At 40.4% G+C, this 20,958-nt stretch overlaps 1 protein-coding gene across 1 annotated transcript; it reads left to right on the top strand.

Annotated features, from left to right (window-relative positions):
- Nucleotides 1–6: 6 nt before the first annotated feature.
- On the top strand, nt 7–20,565 carry nhlrc2 (NHL repeat containing 2). Its single transcript, XM_030755871.1, is given in 13 exon segments — nt 7–193; nt 3,316–3,447; nt 3,450–3,467; nt 6,866–6,919; nt 9,274–9,678; nt 10,361–10,482; nt 10,611–10,740; nt 12,213–12,306; nt 12,628–12,859; nt 14,735–14,857; nt 15,089–15,298; nt 15,511–15,724; nt 18,503–20,565. Coding segments are annotated over 13 exon segments (2,160 nt in total). The 5' UTR covers nt 7–30; the 3' UTR covers nt 18,766–20,565.
- The last annotated feature ends 393 nt before the right edge of the window (nt 20,566–20,958 follow it).

Raw genomic sequence — 20,958 nt, 5'->3', positions numbered from 1 at the left:
CCGAACTAGTTGGTTGTTGTTGCTAGAAACATGGCGTCCCGGTGCAGCCTCTCTACACTGTTTCCTGTTCAAAGCCAGCTGGATTGCGCCCTAGATGACACTACAACACAGCAAGAAAAAGAAGATCTCGTTCAACAATATCTGAAAAGGTTAGACGAGACAGAGGACTTGAAGATACCCGATTTCCAGACAGGTTAGACCAGCTTTCAGCTGAACACTTCGCTCCTCTCTCGTAGCAGTTTGGCTTGTTTGCTAACTCCGCCTGTCATTGCAGGACTCGACGGGTTCATTCATATATTTAGAATTCTGAACAGTCGTAGTCTGCTTACGAAGACCTCTTATTTCTGGGGTTTAAATACTTTGTAAAAGCTAACTTTACAGTGTCACACGCCTTGTAACCGTTACCACAAGTCCTTCACAGTCTGTCAATTAATTAGCCAGCTGTCTTACCTACTCCGGAAAAAGAAAAAAGTTACAGCGATTCGCATGTTGTGTTTTTAACTCGAAACAGTATGTTAGCTCTTCACTTTTAGAACAATAAGCACACATAGTCTGCTCCCTTTAGGGGTCGCCACAGAGGATCATTTGCCTTCATCTCACCCTATCCCAAGCATCCTCCTCTGTCACACCAACCCTCTGCATGTCCTCCTTCACTACATCCATCAGTCTTCTCTGTGGTCTTCCTCTTTTCCTCCTGCCTGGCAGCTCCATATGCAGCATCCTTTGTCCAATATATCCACTATCCCTCCTCTGCACATGTCCAAACCATCTCATCTTTGTCTCCAAACTGCTCATCCTGAGCTCTCTCTGGTACAGTCATTTCTAATCTTGTCCATTCTGGTCATTCTCGATGAAAATCTTAACATCTTCACCTCTGCCGCCTCCAGCTCAGCCGCCTATCTTTTTGTCAGTGCCACCGTCTCAAATCCATATATCATAGAAGGTGACACTACCATCTTGTAAACCTTCCCTTTCACTCTTGCTGCTGTCCTTCTGTCACAAATTGTCCCTGACACTCGTCTCCACCCACTCCACCCTACCTTCTTCATCTCTCATGTGCACTGTAAGTTGCTTTGGATGGTTGCCTTGAGGTATTTAATCTCATCCACCATCACTACCTCAACACCTTGCATCTTCACCATTACACCTGTCTCCCGCTCATTCACGTGCATGTATTCTGTCTTACATATAGTGGTTTTTATTCCTCTTGTCTCCAGTGCATACCTCTGCTTCTCCAGGCTCTGTTCCACCTGCTCCCTATTTTCACTATGATATTTGTCTTCTGCAAACACGGCAAATCCTGCCTGACCTCATCTGTCAGCCTGTCCATTACCACTGCAAACAAGAAGGGACTCAGAGACCTGACATAATCCCAGCTCCACCTTGAAGCCGTCTCACTCCTCACCACTGTCTCGCATGTCATCATACATGTCCTGCACCACCCTCACATACTTCTCTGCCACTTCTGACTTCTTCATACAGTACCACAATTCCTCTCTTGGCACCCTATCAGATGCTTTCTGTAGAGCCACAAAGACACAGTGCAACTCCTTGTCTATACTTTTCCAAATTAGCATAAATGGCCAGGAAGCTAAAATCTATGTAAAGTTTAGAAGTGAATTCACATTTGAATTATTCACTAAAAAGTAGTTTATAATGTTAACACTGCTAACTATTTGCCTGTTTGGGTTTGCTTGCTGTTTGTGTTTCTGATTGGTTGGTTTGGGTCACATGTGTCAGAACAAGGAAGTTGTGCGATTAAGTTGATGAAATTCTTTGACCAAGCCCCTCACATTACAGCTATATAATGTGGATGGCCATACCCAAGATTTCTATGAAAACCATTATCCCAAGTTGTCTGTCATTAATTATCATTACCTAACAATAAGGTGACCGGGTGTCCCAATTTATGTGAGACTGCATAGCATTTTTATCCCTACTTGCACCATCTCACATATTGAGTTAGTACACTGCAGTCTGATTATGTTTAGTTTACATAAGTGGACACAGTCTCACACAGTATAAGAGACAGATATAGCATCTGAGTCTGTAGAGTGACGCCATTTCAAGTGAATATAACATATTAAACACATAATATGTGTTTTGTAAATTATGGTCCTGAGACACAAATCCCTTTGGGGTTGCGTGTGTGTGGGTGTGGGGGGGCAACATATTGGCAATATCTCACCACACCAGTAGGTGGAGATCTAAAATATCAAATAGTAGAGATGTGAAAATAACTGGGCCCCCACACCCCCCATGCATTTTTTTTCTTAATTCAGAATTTTTCTAAATTTATCAAATTGCACTCTGTTCTGCACAGTCAGAGATAAAGAAGTCATTATGTTGTCCAGTACTGTGCAAATGTTTTATCCATTTTTTTTTTTTTAGATTCTTATCTATCACAGCATCCCAACAGCAAGGCAAATGATTGTTCCCAAATTCATTGTGCAGCATGACAACAATTCAAAACATGCTGTTAGAATCATGAAGAGTTAGCCCAGCCACAAGAACAAGGTGTCATGTGGCTGTTTGCAAAAATTGTGTGCAAGTGCACATAAGAGAACTAGACAGATCAAATTTTGATATGAACGGGAGATTTTTTGCAGCCAAAACACCTTCGGGGCTAAACATCAAAAGAGCAACAAGATGCATCACAAAAAAAAAATAAGCCACATTACCATCAGCCCAGCACATCTTTGTACAGGTGCCCCAGTGGCTGATGTGATTATGGATGTATATGATTTGTTTCTTCTTCTGCTCCTTTGAAAGGTTAAGGAAAAAAGTGAGTTTAGTCATGTGGTTTGTTTATTTATTTATATTAAATCAGGTTAGGCACAATTTAAATGAATAAAATGATAATCTTTGTTTCAACAAGTAAAACAAAGATTATCAGTACAAAATGTAGGTGGAGCATATTATTCTTTGTTCTCTGTACTGGATTTTGATACTCACCATACTGCAAAGTGTGACAGCAAACGTATCTAATGTGTGTGAGTTAACTGTGAAAAATGTTATCAGACGCAATTTAGAGTGCACATGAAGTGTGAAACAAGCTGATCTAAATCTACAAAAAAAACCCTTTTATGGTATTTAACGTAATACTTTCAAGTCATTCCTTTGATCCGTCAGACTCCAACTTTTTCCCCATACGACACAAACGCTGTGTCAGGCCAATGACAGATATGCCTTTTAGGTGTTTTGTTACCATATCCATGGCCCTTCTAGGATCTTAACGTAAAGCATTTGCGTACACTGTGACTAACATAATTTTAAAAATGACAACATCATTTTCCACTCTGTGATTTGCTCCAGGCTTAGAGTGGCTCAACACAGAAGGGCCTCTCTCTTTAACCAAGGAGCTGGCTGGTAAAGTGGTGCTGCTGGATTTCTTCACTTACTGCTGCATCAACTGCATGCACATCCTTCCCGACCTGCATCAGCTGGAGAGAAACACTCTGTTAAAGGTTTGTACATACTCTGTATTTGGCTTTAAAACTGAAGGTATAGAACAACAAGGGTAGTTTTCACACAGCTAATTTAATTAACACAAGGAAATGCCTAAGGTACAAAAACTGTGTATCATTGTGTGAAAACCCTACTTGTCATCTTCCCTGCTCTCCAGATTAAAAATGACCAATCCAATGACTGATGTGTCAGCAGGGAAATTATGATAATCACAAGTTGCTTGATCTCTATCAATCCATCAGTTTTTTCCAGTACAACCTAGAAAAGCAGGTTTTATCAGACTTTTCACAGTCAAATGTTTGTCTTTTGTCTGCTTCATAGAAAATATGTCTGACATGCATTCTTGTGCATGATGCTCTCAAGTAGTTTCACCACATAGCTAAAAAAAAAAATATCAGGCTAAAATTATATAGTCACGTGAATTTATCCTTGCTTGTCAAGTACATCATGCCTATTAGTGAAATGGCTTGTATCTGTGACAGGTGATGGCAGATTGAAATTATATGATAAGTGCCGCTAGAAGATTGATGTAGTTACGTCTCCCAGTACAACATGACTCTCCAGCACTCTTCACCCCCATTGAAGATTTAATCTTTACTTTTTATTTATTTATTTATTTTCTTAAAGAGAAAGTCAAAAATATTTGGGTACTAGCTTTTAGGACTGTTCTCAAACAGGAGTAGGTAGTACCTTTGTCGGGGCCTGTTGGCAGCTGTTAATTAAAAATTGTGGGGTTTTTTAGTGAATAATTATGGCTGTGTGCCTGTTAATCATGTGCCTTGTGTTGGTCAGGAATTCACCCATCCATCCATCTTCTTAACTGCTTATCCAGTTTAGGGTCTTTGGGGCTAGAGCCTATCCAAGCCGGTATAGGGTAAAAGCTGGGGCACACCCCGGACAGGTCACCAGTCTACTGCAGGGCTAGCAGAGAGACAGACGGACAACCATTCATGCTCACATTCACGCCTACTAGACTCATCAGTTAACCAAATGTCTGTGTAGGTTCTCAGTCATCCAAGTCATGGTAGTCATGAGTGCTTAAAAAGAAGACAACTGGACTCATCTCATCCAAGTGGCTTCTTCAGTTCTAAAACAACTGGGGGAGAGTCCCATGTTGAGTCATCAGTGAGCCAAGTTGTGAAAAACAGCATGGGTCATTACGTCACCAGGGCAAAGAGTGAAACTTCTGTACGAGATTGCAGAGACATTAGGGGTTGATACCTGGGATTCTCCGCCAGTTGTTTCAGAACTGAAGAAGCCTCTTGGACAAGAGGCGAAACATTTCATGAACTTAAAAAGTCCAGTTGGCTTCTTTTTGAGTTCTCAAGACCAGTTAATCAACATGCATGCCTTTGTACTGTACGAGAAGCCGGAGTACCCAGAGAGAACCCACACAGGCATGCAGAGAACTCCATACAGGAGGGTTCAAACCCAGGACCTTTTTACTGTGAAGTAACCGTGCTCACCACTGTACAGTTACCTCACTGACTTATGTGAGTTATGTATTTTTCAAATTTTGCAGTGGGTAACTTAATATTACAATAGTGGCTCAATATTAAGCTCAGGTGAGAAAACTTCCACTGGTTTGAATTCAGGTTTGTTAACAATGAGAAGGCAAAACATCATTCAGATCCACTTTGTTTTGAGTGTATAAAACAGTCAAAAAAGCTGGTTACACCAGAGCCTTCATTTGCTATAGGACAGTTAAAGTCTAGTATGTGGCTTTATTTGGTCATCATTTGTGTCATGTGTTGTAGAGCAGGCATCTCAGGGGAAACTGCTTCTTTTCCTTAGGCATGTAGACCCTTATCTCAGCTGTGAAGCGAGAGTAGCTAAAATAGTTTCAAGACTCTGTAAGTAAATATAAGGGGCCCATACGTGTACCCTGCTGTAGGTCATTGTTTTGTATTCATAATGTGTTGACAGTACCTGAGCGCATAATGCCTGACTTCTTTAGATATTTACATTCTCACATACAGCTCTGCAAGTAATGTCTAGAAAAGTCTATAAACAGGCATTACATTTATCTGCATTCACATGTTGGAGATTGAAGGAGAATCATGGGGAAATATGTTTGGAAGCAGTTGAATGGAGTTTGTGAAGTTATTCACAAAATTAACAAAGGATCATCTGAGGAAGATGTGCCGCTTGAAATTCAGCTGTGAGCTGAACACGCGTACACACTGCAGTGCCACCACACACTATCGTACTTGCCTTATCTCTGGCACTGCTATGGGTACATTCTGTTTGCTGCTGTGGTCATTGAGGTGTGGGAGCCACCCTGTCCAGTCACTCCACAGTCCACCCCAACCCACCCCATCGTCACTAGCAATCTGTGCCGGCACTACGCTGCTTGGCAGAGGCCGCGGGTGACGAAATCCACTGCAGACCGCGTTGAGTTTGAGGGTTTGGAATTGTGTGTTGTTTACTTCTGTTGAGGAAATAACTAGTAGGGTTTGTTTATGAAGCATATGGGATTGCTGTCTTTTTTATATAGTGTGCAGTCTTAATGCTTCAGTGCCTTGTTATTGAAGGCTGCTATGTTATTTTTAAAGCCGTCCAGCAAATGAACAGTTAAATAAAGTCTTCTGTTTCTCACGTCAGTCTAACAATGAAAAATGTTCACATTTAGAAAGTTGTTGTATTCTATATACAGCTGCATGTAATCAAATTGTAAATAGTGGTTGGAAATGTTTAAAATTGTACAAAAATCAAACTTGTTATTACGTAGAAATCTTTTTTTTTTCCTTTTTAATCTGTGATCATGCTTGATACCCTGTGAATAAGCATTCTCAGAATGACAAGGTAGCTTTGACATTTCTGTCATTCCACCCGGGCTCTGTTTACCCAGCGCATTGTCGAGTTTTTGATTCAAGGGATGACGGGAGTACAAAAGTGACTGTTTCAATAGAGAGTTTCACAATGATTGCAAGGAAGGAAGGAAACTACTCAAGATATCTGCTATCTATGAACTCTTTCGAGTGTTTTTAGCACCACAAAAGCATGTGTTAAAATACAACATCACAAGCCCGTGTTATTCGTCGTTCTAGGCAATTCGGTTGCGTAACATTTGAAAGTCCACGGCCCTTGTGCAAAGTCACAAATTATAACCGCTTTCTCTCTTTAGCTATACATAAGCATAGTGTTAACTTATCTTTGATGACTACTGAGAAATTGCTTTGCCAGAAACCTAACTTAGTCCTGCATGTGTTATGCTTGAGGGCTGTTGATTAGTTAACAAAGAAAGAGCCTTAAACGTTTCAGTGGAAAATCACTGAGCTCAGTATATCTGTGTGTCTGTTTGTGACATCTGTGTCTTGTATCTGTGAACTTGTTATCAGTGAAACGTATCCGATGCTGAAAAACTAACTGTTTGCTGTTTTAATCTCTTTGTCAGATGGATTGGTTATTGTTGGTGTGCACTCTGCCAAATTCCCCAATGAAAAGGTATGTTTGGGGGTTTTTTTGTGGGGGGGGCTTTTGGGAAAGCTGGTCTAGCTGTGCCTTTTTCCTTAATTAGTTGCAAACTATCTACAAGTATACCTATTAATTTAATTTGAAAAAGGCTTTAATTTGAAATTTTATAACGTGTATACAAACAGGAGAATGGATTTTGGAAGCGTACACAAATTACCAGAACTTATTTTCTTTATCAGTCTAAGACCAAAAACTCTGTTCTTCAGAAATTCCTCTTAATATTCTGCTAGTGTCTCCCTTCTGTTTTTTTTTTTTTTCTTTTTCTGAAGCTCTGTGCCAGTTTGGCAAGAGAAGAATAATCTGTACTCTCCTGCTGTGAGGAAATAAATTATGCTTGATATGCATAGTACTACCCTACCTTTATCAAAAGCGAACAAGGAAGAAAAGTTTTAAAAAATTAAATCGACAACAACATAATAACTAGATATTTTAAGGTTTACAATTATAGCTAAGCCCATGGCAATTCATGATAAAAAAAAAAGGTGTAAATTGTGTGTTGAAATGATATCACATTATATAAATATGTCTTTCTGAAAGAGTTTCCTTGAAGTGGATGAATAGGATCTGTAGCGCTATATAGATTGTAATAAGTGGGTAATATCATGGTAATAAGTTGAGTAGTTTTATGGTGTTATGGTACAGTTATAACAAGACACAAGTACCAGTAGCTGAAATAAGTATCTCTCCTGTTATTATTCTGAAATGCAGTCTCCTCCAAAAGTATTGGAACAGCAAAATGACAATGAATTTCTTTTGCTGTGCACTGAAGACATTTGTGTGAGAACAAAGGGTGAATATAATAGGAGAGATCAGAGTTTCTGATTTTATTCTCTGGTTTGTACATCTAGGTATCTTAAATAACATAAAACAGGGGTTCCCAAACTGCTGCGGCCCACTTAAAAACCAAAAATCCCACGCCCCCCGCCCAGTCGTCCAATAGTGCTGGGCTGTGAAATTTTCCTGGCTAGAAGCCTATCTTCACTCTCATCAAAATCCAAGAGAAAGTCATGTATTTCCTTGAAATACACAATTCAAAAAACAACACGGGCTGTTGGCTATAAATTGCTAATACTACCCAGTCATATGTAAAGTGCTAAAACCAATATGTGACCCACTCACCACTGCGATGCAAACTTCAATACAAGAGCAGTTAATTTATGTCAGAGCAATGAATATCACAAACTAACCACCTCTTATTGCCAGGCCCCACACTTTGGGAACCATTGACAGAGGATAACACATCAAACCACCCAGTTTTTCAAGCAAGCTAAAGTATTGGAACAGAACATTTCAACTAACTAGTTCATATTTGGTTGCATATCCCTTGTTTGCAATAACTGCATCAATTCTATGACCTATTGTTGCCACCAGAATTCTTGATTCTTTATTGGTTATGCCTTTTTACTTTTTATCTTAGTTATTGTCTGTTTTGTGGGGGTTTGCCCTTTCAGTCTCTCTTCAGAATGTGAAATGTATGTTCAGTTGGATTAAGATCTGGCAATTGACTGGGGAAAACCTGTCTGCAAAACCTGTACAGTTTGGGGTTTGCAGTAAGACCTCTATGTTCTCTTGAGTCTCCTTTGAACAATGGACTATAATATTTCCACCCCCCTTTTCTTTGGAGGTTGTTTATGATAATATGGCCTGTTTTGGGTTGTTTTGGTTTTGGTTTTCTTTTTTTTTTCCTCTTTACTGCTCTCACCATTTGTCTCTGTCATCAGTTGCTCATGTTTTCCTTGGACGCCTGCTTCAGTCCCTATTGCTCAGTACCCGGTCATTCTCTTCTTATTCAGAACATTCCAAATTGCAGTACTGGCTATGCCTGATGCTTCTGAAATACCTCTGATTGATTTTTCCACTTTTCTCAGGTTCAGAATGGCATGCTTTCTCCCATAGGCCTTTATATAGATCTACCCTTCTTAACTATAAATGTAAGTGAAAGCCAAAGCTTAAACTGAGAGTAGATATCCAGAGCTACATCACGATTAAACCTCGAATTTTATATGACACTTGTCATGTTTCAGTATTTTAGCGCACATGAAATACTGGGTGTTTTGACACAAAACATTATCTTCTGTTGTGTAATCATTGTAAAGGGCAGTTAGTCATTTAAAACATGATTAACTGCCCTTTTACTGAAGAAAGGGCTGTCCTGAATGCAAGACTGTCTGTAGATCTTTTTGCTACATGCAAACTTTGCTAACTGAAAAGTTTCTTAACCTTGTGATAAACTCGGGGTAGAGCCTTATTGAAAAACAGCACTTGAACTCACCAACAGTTTTTAAACATGTGTCGTCACTGGTCTGCATTGTCCCCAAACCTTCAAAGGTCCTGACAACATCCAAAGCGCCGTGCTCCGCTACGACATTTGCCACCCTGTGGTAAACGACAGCGAGGCGTGTCTCTGGCATGAACTGGAGGTCTCCTGCTGGCCCACGCTGGTCCTACTTGGACCACGTGGCAACTTGCTCTTCTCCCTGGTGGGTGAAGGCCACAGTGACAGGCTGATGCTTTTCACTGACAGCGCCCTTCGTTATTATGGGGAGCGTGGTTTGCTGAAGACTCACACAGTGGGAATCAAGCTGTACAGAGACTCCTTGCCACCCAGCATCCTTTCCTTTCCTGGAAAGGTGGCTATAGACAACAGCACTAAAAGACTTGCCATAGCAGACACAGGACATCACAGAATATTGGTGGTTTCTTCTACTGGAGACCTGCTACATGTCATAGGAGGTAAGAGGCTGGGTCCTTATACTTAAATGCATTTTGGAAAAAAAATGTAATGTTTTTTTATTTAAATGGCATTAGATTAAAAAAAATAATGAACTTGTCTTATTATGCTGTAATCAGTGGGATCTGTAAATCTTAAGCAGCAATATTTAGCCAATGATGACATTTTAACATTACGCAACTGCCTCAACAACCCTCAGAGGAGCCACATGGCAGTTAGCCGATGATGTCCCCAGACCAACAGAGAGGCTGGCAGCAGCAGGGACTTGTACATGCTGGGAACTGGCACTGACCTCGAGTGGACAAATGAGAAGAGAAACCTGATTTTGGTTTTATTTTTGTGTTGTTGACCTCAGCTCTGTGCATACATAAGAGCTCCAGAGTGTGAAGCGATTCTTAAGTTTTGTCCTGCCTTGACCAACAAAGGACAGCTCTTCTTTGGGCGAGGTTAAAAATAAATAAATAAAAAATAGTCATGTATTAAAGTAATTAAGCTGTGAAAATTTGCAGGCAGAGATGTGAAATGACTGAGAGCCAGATTTCAAATCTAAATGTGTCCTTTTCATCTTAGCAGAAGAAACATTCGGGTAAAGTTGCATTTATATTAAGAAAAATCTATATTTAAGTGACGTATAGTAGAACATCAGGAACTTTAATGATTACAGGATTTTCCCTTATGTCACAGGGCCTGAAAGTGGGAGACAAGATGGCAACCTGTCTGAAGCTTCCTTTAAATCCCCTCAGGGTGTTGCTATTAAAGGGGACACTGTATATGTGGCTGACACGGAAAACCACTTGATTCGAAAGGTTGTGCCAACCTCTTACTCTTAAAATTACCTTTTTTTTTTTTTTTTTTTTTTTCTAAATTCACTTTTATATTTTTTATATTTTTGTGTATGTTTATGCTCAGCTATCTGTTTCTTCTGCGTCTGTAGATCGATCTGTTAGAGGGAAGAGTCAGCACTCTGGCAGGAGTAGGCACTCAAGGGAAAGACATAGAGGGTGGAGCCATGGGACCACAGCAGCCAATCAGCTCTCCTTGGGATGTGATGCTTGGCACTGCTGGTGAGTTTTGTTGTGGTTATACTGGAACTTTTTAAATCTGTTTCAACGTTGTATGAGCCTTAGAAGATCTACTTTCCTAACAGACTTTGTAGTTAAAGGGAAAACCCCGATCAGTTGTTTTCTTGTTTTTAGAAGTGATTTAAAAAAAAAACAGCAGTGCTATAAAATGTTGTATTCATGCATAAATTCATGATTGTATTCATTGTATTCATGATTGCATGATTGATACTAATCTGAAAATGATATCCATCAAAATGAGCCTTTTGGCACTTCTGGAATTTGGAAGTACTCTCTGTACTAACATGCCTGGAAAAGGTTATGCTTTGACCGTGGTAAACAGGAAGTAGAGGGCTGAGTGCTTGAAGAAAATACTATAAAGGAAGTAACAGCAAAAAGTAAAACAATGATTTCTTTGCTTAGATCAACAAAGATGTGGAACTGTTGCTGAAAGCAACACACAGAAGGCGTTCATGGCAGCCGAAAACAGACTGGCACTCATTGAAAAGCAAATATTTTAACATAGAGTGATACCAAGAGCTTTCTCAATTCAGAGTTACCAATTACAAGGGAAAGGCATATCCAAACATGAAGGATGAAATCACAGAAGGTGTTTGAGTCTAATATTTTCTTTATTGGCCTGACCCAATCAGGAAGCACGCGTGAATGTCTGAATCATCGTCTCCAAAGATTTTCAGGTTCCGCCTATCCAGACTAAATCTCAAACTCGATTTCAGAGTCTTTTAACACCTGTATGGTTTGGCTGATAGGTCTTTTAAAACAAAACCATATTAGTATGGATGTACGCTGACCTTGTCCTCTGAGAGAACATCCAAATACACCTCACATATTCATGATTTATTCAACATGTGGATGAATAAATTATTCAACCAAATCAAGAGGATCCTACACCTTTTGAACTATAAAGTGTTACACTGGCATTGATGCTTTGAGTCATGTATATATACCTGACAGTCCACCAGTTTTGATCAAGAAGGGCTGAACTTTGCCCTGCATTAAAAATACAACTGAGATACAGCACGTCTGTAAGGCTTGTGCATTCATCATGGTGACAGTATTGTATCTGCTGAGTGCATATGGCCTCTGTCAGACAGGCTTCTGTCTCTTAAACCTGCACAGCACCATTCCTGACTCAGTTCTGATGGAGAGTACTCAGCAGATTGGGAGAGGCGGAGTTTGCAAAATTTATTTTGTTGCCTAAAAAAAAAAAAAATAATAATAATAATAATATTTCTTATTTTTATTTTAAAAACCACACATTTTGTCCTTGTGACTGAGCGGAATTGACTCCCTTACACACACATCAAGAACGTCACTAAAGGACAAATATCAACACAGTTTGTGAATGATACTGACTGGTAGATAGCCAGGAGCATTGACACCAGTTCCTGCTCCCATATTTATCCTGTTTTTTTCTGGGGGGGTGGGTGGTTGCATTTTATTTTCATGTGTAGGCGGCACTGAAGACAACGTGCTGTGGATAGCCATGGCAGGGACTCACCAGATCTGGGCTTTGTTCCTAGCTGATGGAAAACTGCCCAAAGGAAGGTGAGAGACCAGTACATGACCACCATGGCTGCTTAGAAGCAGCAACACTGCAAAACCACTAATAACATCTTTATGAGAATATAATGACATGGTTGTAATTCTGCTTTTAAAGTCATGAATGAATGCATTCTTCCTCTCATGTGTCTTCTGTGGTTGGCTGTATCACAGGACGACACATTATGTAATAATCTGCTTTAGTTACAGTTAATAAACGGGATAAACATCTAAGTCTTGTTTTAATAAGAGAAAAAAAAAATCTGATTCTCTCCTTTTTGAACTCTGTGCATTCTAGTGTCAATCATTGTCTTTTAACTTAAACAGTGAGTCCAAGGCAGGGATGTGCGTGCGATGGGCAGGCAGCGGCAACGAAGAGAACCGAAACAACGCCTACCCTCACAAGGCAGGCTTTGCACAGCCTTCAGGCCTGGCTTTAGCCCCAGAGGAACCCTGGAGCTGCCTGTACGTGGCCGATAGCGAAAGCAGCACCATCCGTACGCTGTCGCTGAAGGATGGCGCCGTAAAGTTGCTGGTTGGGGGAGAGAGAGACCCACTGGTGGGTGTACAGTAAATGAGGAAAGAATGAATTATTAGTATAAAAAGCTTAATTTACCATTCATCATTTTTTCTTCTATCTGCTAGATACTCTTTTAAGTATATTTATTTTCATTATAATGGTCTTGTTTGTAACAAACAATTACAGCATCTGTAATGAAGTTTCACTGACTTGGATGATTTAGGATCCATAATTTATCAACTTGTTGTTTGCCATATTGTGCTTTTTTATTGCTTCTGTAAAAGGTGAATTTAAAGAAAGAAAGACCGCACAGATGAGCTAATGGAGGAAATTAAAAATCCATTTCCGAAGCCGACTATAGGAACAGAATAACCTTGTGCTGTACTTTCAATGATGATATGTCCTGTACTTGGCACTGTCACCATACATCAACAGAAAACACGCACACTGTAAAACCTGCACATTAGTCTACCACATCTTGACAATTATGAAGAAAAATCTGAATCATTTTTAGCCACTCAGACAGAGTTAAGGGCTATTTTTATATACATAAGAAATGTGGCTTTTAAAAAGGAAACATTAAAATGCAGCCTCTCTCGTTTGTTGCTAAAGGAAAGCCTGAAAAACAATGTTTGTGTGTACCTTCATGCCCTTTTTGTCTTGTCGCGCTGGTGTATTTTTGGAAAGTCACAAGAGATCTAAAGCTTGTAAATCACCCATGAGAGCAGGAGGTAATTAACTGGAGAGTCATATACAGTTTATTCAACATGGCGAAGAGCCAGCAAAAACTATTAGCTGCCCACAGATGTTTAAGCTGTTGAACTGGAATAGTGAAACAGTATTGAAGCCATAGTGTGCCTCTGAGGTGGCTGCTTCTCATGTGTGCACTTTTACAGTAGTATCAATTGTCAAACGGAGCGGGGGGGGGGGGGGGGGGGGGGGGGGGGGGGGGGGGGGGGGGGGGGGGGGGGGGGGGGGGGGGGGGGGGGGGGGGGGGGGGGGGGGGGGGGGGGGGGGGGGGGGGGGGGGGGGGGGGGGGGGGGGGGGTGGGGGGGGGGGGGGGGGGGGGGGGGGGGGGGGGGGGGGGGGGGGGGGGGGGGGGGGGGGGGGGGGTGGGGGGGGGGGGGGGGGGGGGGGGGGGGGGGGGGGGGGGGGGTAGCTAGTTTAGTGGCAGTGATGAAGATTGTGTGGACCTCAGTTTTGGTCATTTGAGACATTTCAGGACCAATCAGGAGTCTCAACCTGGAGGATGATTTGATGATGTACGAGCCCCTTGAATCTGCAAGCGTGCTCCAGATTGCAGTCGTCACCTCTGTCTTAATAATTCCACCAAATTATGTTTTCCTCGTTCTTCAGTTTCAGTTTGATTTGTGCTGCCAAGATGTTCCACATTTCTAACTGCTGTTTTACACGAAATACAAATTCACACTAGCTCAGTGAAGGTGAGAACTGGAGCGGATTCATTTTTTTCAGTGATTTGTTGGCTTTTTAGTTGCTGTGAACACTCCGCAGCTGTGGAGTCAGTGAGCCACAGAGAATCATGAGACTTTGAAGATTGTTATCTCTGAACTTTTCTGTTGCCGTTGTTGTTCACAGAGCTGAGTGATACAGAAGGAGAACCAATTTCTTAAAGCTCTTTCGCAGCCTCTTACAAAGTAGTTGTTGATCTGAGGTTATAGTAATTTATCTTTATGGCCATGCCGGTTTATTTATCACACACACTTTTGCACAGTAGCTAATTACAAATGTTCTTTTAAATGTGAAACTCATGAGTAATAACACAGAAAGGCTTTCTTTAGTTTCTTCTCAAATTAAGTCATTTGAAATGTAGTTAAAGGTAGTTTATTTTAGATGATAATGAAAAATAGGGTTCACCAGTCACAGTTATATATTGTTTTGTGTTTTTCAACACAGAACCTTTTTGCTTTCGGGGATATGGATGGGAAAGGGGTGGAGGCCAAGCTCCAGCATCCTCTCGGTGTTGCCTGGGTTCCTGAACAAAGTGTGCTCTATGTGGCCGACTCCTACAACCACAAGGTAACAGATGAATGTCACGAGGCTGCACCTCAAAAATATATTGTGCTCATATTTAACACATCTGTCATCGTAATGGGTTCCTTGAGGTTATTGAGTTTGTACCAGATTGTTTAATTCTCCTTTTGACCTAATTCCTTACAGGAAATATGGAGAACTTGACCTGGTTTTTTTTTATGATAACATTTTGTTTTCTGTTTCTTTGAATGTGTGCGTGCCTGCGATTATGTTCAGATCAAGGTGGTGGATCCAAAATCAAAGCAGTGTAGTACGTTAGCAGGAACGGGAGATGCTGGAGATACTCTGGGCCCTGACTTTAACATATCCTGCTTCAATGAACCTGGAGGAATCTGTGTCGGTGACAGCGGGAAGCTTCTTTATGTGGCCGATACCAACAACCACCGAGTCAAAGTGCTGAACCTCGCCTCCAAGACTGTCTCGCTGGTCAGTGGTGTGTGTGAGTGTGTATGTGAGAAAAGTGTGGTCCCAACCTTGAGAAAGCGCTTTTCATTTTGTGCACGTTTGTGTAATTAATCTGTCCTAAAAGCTTTTGCGCTTGATTGTATAAAAGGTGACAAAGAAAGGACATTGTAAGTTAGGATAGCTTTCTCCTTGCTTTTGTTTAATCCAAACATCCAAATCTCTCTTTTATCCAGTTCCCCATCATCTGTGAGTGCACAGACGCAGTACCTACAAAGCCTTTGGGGCCTACCAAAGCCCCCACGCTGCCTAAATCAGCTGCCAGAAAGGAAATGCCACCAGTAGCAGTGTCTGCAGGCCAGACTGTCATCATGTCTGTCACACTGTCACTTCCAGAAGGGACCAAACTCACCGAAGAGGCACCCAGCTGCTGGGCACTCTCAGCAGAGGGTGAGACAAAGTTCAGTTATTGTTACAAATGTCATCCATGTAAATGTTGTAAGTACATTTAACCTTCATGGAAAGCCTCACAATTGTTACTATTGTTGCATCCATGAACTTTGCTGTGACACAGCTGCACATGTGCAGTTCACGGTGACATAAATGACAAATTTTACACTTGAATTTTTTTAGTACAGTTTGGAGCAACAGGTTTTTTATTTTGAGATAATGTTGACAAATTTGGACTTCTCATTTATAGAAATGTCCCTAAGATATTATTATATTATTATTATAGCTGGCCGACTCGCATTTACATAGTGCTTTTCTGGTCTTGCCACTCAAAGCATTATTAGTTTCATGACTTGGTTGAGAACCTTCAGTTCACTTTGAAACGAGAACCGCTCAAGGCATTCAGTATGAATTTATTAGTTATATTGTGCCATTACATCATGCTGTGACAAGGACTATTCATGTTGAACAAGAAAAAAATTAAGCTTTTTTTTTTAATTACTACTGTGATATATAAGCTAGTTAGTCAGACATGCTTATTGTGTTGATTTTGTTGTTAGACCAGGCAAACACCATTTAATCATTTTGTTGTGCGTTTGTCTAAAGAAAGGCACTGAAGTAACTGCCTATAGACGCCACTTTAATATGTGTATAAACCCGAGGATTGACAGATCTGCTGCGTCTAAGCTTTGATTGGACTTTTTTTTTTCCATTCAGGTGAGAGGTTAATTGAATTCTGAAAACCCGGCAGTGTTTGGCAAAGACTTCACAAATATCTGCTGGGAAACAGAAGTGGAAGGATTTAGGTGGCCAAACAGCCAGGAGGCTGCTTACACTAGCTGCTTTGTATAACAGACCTACTGTTCTTGTTGTTTTATTGTTTTTTGGTTTTTTTTGTTTGTTTTTTTTTGGGGGGGGGGGGGGGTCCATCATGTTTCAAAAATGCATAAAGTTTCCTAAAGTTATTTCTTTGTGTGTCAGGGTAACCAACCAGAGTCAGGGCTGTAGCCCAAATGTGCTCTCTGCATTGAGGAGTAGAGCCTCTCATTCTCTCCTACAAAGCTTTATTTTTGTCTGTGATTCTGTCAAAAAAGTGAAGGATGCTTAACCTTCATGTCATTTTCACTGTTCAACAAGCTGATTCTCACTCTTCCAACCCACACCTGGAATTTATAGTCCACAGCTAAAACATAGACAAATACTTAAATCACTCGGGGACTCTTTTAAACCACCAGTGAGGCTGTACTTGGCTTTATGATTTGAAGTCATAAATACTGTTCAGAAGGTTTAGTTCAATTTTCTCAAATTGTAATGAACCACTGTGTTGACCCTAGGATTGAGTGTGAAGTGATTTTTGCATACGATGTTAGTGACAGTTGTGATCTGTTCGTTACATTTGCCACAAAAGTGTTTCCATCATTCTGAGCGCTGCAGCATGCAATCCCCGATAACAGCAGGCTATTTTTAGAGCATTTCGATAAGACGACATGCCTTGGTTCACATAATTAGCTACCAGGCTATGTTACGTGATCCCCCGCTGTCCCATTATACCCAGTCTAGACTTATGCTGATCAGATCAGAGCAGAGGCAGGGATTTTAATGGATCAAGTTAGAAGTGCACACCAGATCTAAATTGTTTTTTAGTGGCTTTTTAGAAATGGTTTCCCTGGGACCCAGTGTTAGGCATCGGCTTCATTAATCTCGGCTGGCATGGGTTCTGTGGTCTCTCTGCCATGATATTTTCTCACCGTTGAAGCTCTAGTCCTTTCTTTTTGACTTTCATTTATCTTTCAGTGGTCATGTCGCTTCAGATGTGTGCTTGTTTCTAAAAATATTCCCTGTGTTTCAGAAAATGAATGTGTTCACCCTCTCTTTATTTGATTTATTAAGGTTATGTCAGTTTGGCCTAATAATTCAGAGGACTCTGTTTAGCAATGCAGGTTTGAGTCAGCCTAGTACTCTGAAAGCACCGTGCTACGTTCAGCAATAAATCGAGATTTAAGCCATTTTTGTAGTACTGGGGTGCACTGAGCTGCTTCAGAATGCTGTTACCATACTGGCAGCTGTTTGGTGTGCAATACTGCTAAAGTGGGCGCTTCATCTCAAAGTAACATCCAGATGATGGCCAGGCCTGGGTTTACCAGGTGTTCCTCTTTATTTGCCATTTTTATGCTTTGCAGTCCATGTCCCGTGTATTGATTGGTAACAGTTTACAGAAGTTAACAAAGTGTTGCAAATATACTCCACAGGTTATGTAGATATCTATGGAAAGTGGTTCTTATTTTTTATGGCATCAAAGAAAAGATTTTCCTCATGCATTTCAAGTCATATTGAATAGAAATGAGATTTCTTTAGTAAATTTTGGCCCCTGTTAGTGTCCTAAAGGATGGTTAAGCAGTGTATGCTTTCCCTTGTCACTGACAAGTCATTGACCAATGAGCATGCAGAGTCCTTCAGTTTGACAGACAGCTCTACCATTCACTCGTGACATCTGGTTTACCTTACCAGCACCATTTACCTTACCCATCAGGTAAATAGCATTCATCTGAGTGATTTACAATAATAGGCACCACTATGACCATGAAATGTCACAGAGATATTCACAGTCCTCAACGCTCTACCCAGATGACTTTGATATTTGCTTGACTTGTCTTCAGGTCATGGTAGTGTTTCAATGTAAGCATATCTATGTATAATATCCTTATCTAATTTTTAGGCATATTGTACCAGACTCTTGTTTTTATTTCCTTCTTTGACATCGTTTCCTGTTTTTCACAGGTAACGAGTGGCTGCTGGACCATCAGGTGCTTACTGGTTCCATTAGGGATATCTCACAGCCCCTTTTCATCTCAGCCAAACTTCCAGCTGTTATCAAGGAACCAAACAGCAATCCAAGCCTCACTTTGGCTGTATGGATGTACTACTGTATGGAAGCAGGTAAAGCCTGCATGATGAAAGCAGCTTCATTCTCCCAGCCTCTTCAAATAATCGCCAGTTCTGGAAAGGAAGAGGTCATTGTGGAGTTGGCTCATGCCTTCTAAAACCGCCTACATGGTCTTAGTTAAAATAGCCTTTGAATCCACGCTTTGTGTTGTGTTGAGACCTCATCTTAATCTGTCTTGTGTTCTGCTCATAGTTCTGCTGTCACTTTGACAAAAAAGGCAATTCGAGTGAACCTGTTTTTTTTGTTGTTGTTGTTTTTTTGGAAGGACAATTTCATTTCATATTTCCCGGATGTCCTTTCCTTCAAAGGTAACGCATCAGTTTAGTAATGTTCTTGACTGTGTGACAGCTATTAAAATGAATGCAGATAGACATCTGTGAGAACTCAACAGCAGCAGTCTACAGTATGTCTATATGATATTATATTCATGTAGTAAGTTCTCATGAGGTCAGGTTGTACGGACTGTATACATTTGTTTTTTTTTTTTTTTATTTATTTTTTTTACTAAGTTCCCTTCTTACTTATCAAAACTAAAAGAATGAGGACACTCAAAGATATTTGGCAAATTTAATGAGAAACTGTGATTACCTAATTTACTGCTAGCAGCACTGTTGTGATTGATGGGTAGAAAAATAAAAACATTTTCATCTGTTCTCATACTTGTGAAAAATCAAAAGTTCTTCCAGGTATTAAAAACAAAGTAAAAAGTGAAACTTCTGATATCTATATTTTCACTTTAATTGTAAGATGACTTTGAATTAATTTTTTTTTCTTAACAACTCTCAAGAAGCAATTGTTGAACAGCTGAAGAGCCCATGAGTAATAACCCAACAGGAATTTTTTTTTATAAAAAGGACATTTAATGGAGATGTTATATGAATCATTTTAACGTCAAAGGCAATGCTTTTGAATGCTAATATCAAGTTCCAGCCAGTGTCTCCAAAAAGGATATTGGTATTATATGAAGCTTTCATAGGGAATATGAGGTTAGGATAAAAAATTTACAATCTTTCATTTAATCTCAACCCAGCAGGAAAGTTAGGTAGCAGAAAAGGATAGATGTGTGAAGCTTATGCAGTTAGGGGTTTATTAAATGTAGCTATGCAGAGACTCTTATTTCTCATTATCATTATAATGTTAAAGTCATGCAGCACAGCAGTATATGTATTTTTCACTTTTCTCCATTTAAATGATGTATCGCCACGGATGAGTGTGGGGTCGGCTTAGTTACATCAGCCGCAAAGGTGCCCACTAATCGAGCTTCCTCATACATTTGTTTACACGTGTCACCACAGACTGAGTCGGCTTAAGTTGTTTCCACTGTTCGCTCTCTAAAAGGTAACACTCGTAGCCCAAAGCTTTGATTGTGATTATTCGCAACACAAGAAGCCCTTTTGATTTAGACCACCTGTTATTTGAGTAATGAATAAAGTGCCTGTTTTCGACGAGGAGAAGCAGCGTCTCGTGAACCGAGGACACCTGACTGACTGCTGCCTGCTCTGTACGCTGAAACCAAAGTCTCATTAAATTCTTTCCATCAAGCATTTATGCACTTCATCTCGACTCCACAAAGGGAACATTATATGAAAGGAATGCTAATAATGATCTGCTCTATCACATTGTGTAATATGATATGATAATGTGGAAGTTGTTTTGTCATTTTCCCTTTATTGGTTTACTAAGTTATGAGTTGTTGTCAGAATGGGGCTTGAGAGTGTTTTTGATTATCATTGCTGTCATCATGTCTCATAACCTAATTGTGCTTGTCAGGCTGCTTTTATTTGGTTTGGTTCACTCAGCCCAAGTGCCTTTGGAAAGGATTGTATGGATGGTGTACATTCATGGCACTTTAAATGTATTAAAAGCAATATTTTTCTGAAATGGGACTCCCCCCCCCCCCCCCCCCCCCAAGTTATTTATTTCCAATGAACTGCAGTTAGTGTATTCTTTCTGCTGTGTTATCCCCCTGGTGTGTTTTAATGAGCAGTAATAAGCTTTGGGTGGCTGTTGATGGCAATTAAGTTCCTGATATTGTTTTATAATTCTCACTTGTTTTCTTCTCATTTCGGACTTTTCAGACACATTTTGGCATGCTTTTGTCTTCAGGGGGCACCTTGTTAATACTGTGGCTTCTTCATGTTGCACTTTAATATGCAGCTGAATGAGAAAAAACTAATAAAACTGTTTTATCTTGTCGGGTTTGTATGCCATTCTTTTCATTTCCCAGCCTTTTGTGAATCAGTTGGTTGAGAGTAATTCCAACCAGTATGTTAATAAGTTGAAATGCTGG

Source organism: Archocentrus centrarchus, chromosome 19, assembly GCF_007364275.1.
Source record: "Archocentrus centrarchus isolate MPI-CPG fArcCen1 chromosome 19, fArcCen1, whole genome shotgun sequence".
In the NCBI taxonomy this organism is placed as follows: Eukaryota; Metazoa; Chordata; class Actinopteri; order Cichliformes; family Cichlidae; genus Archocentrus; species Archocentrus centrarchus.
Note: the sequence above shows the minus strand (reverse complement) of the source record. Positions and strands in the feature narration are given on the sequence as shown.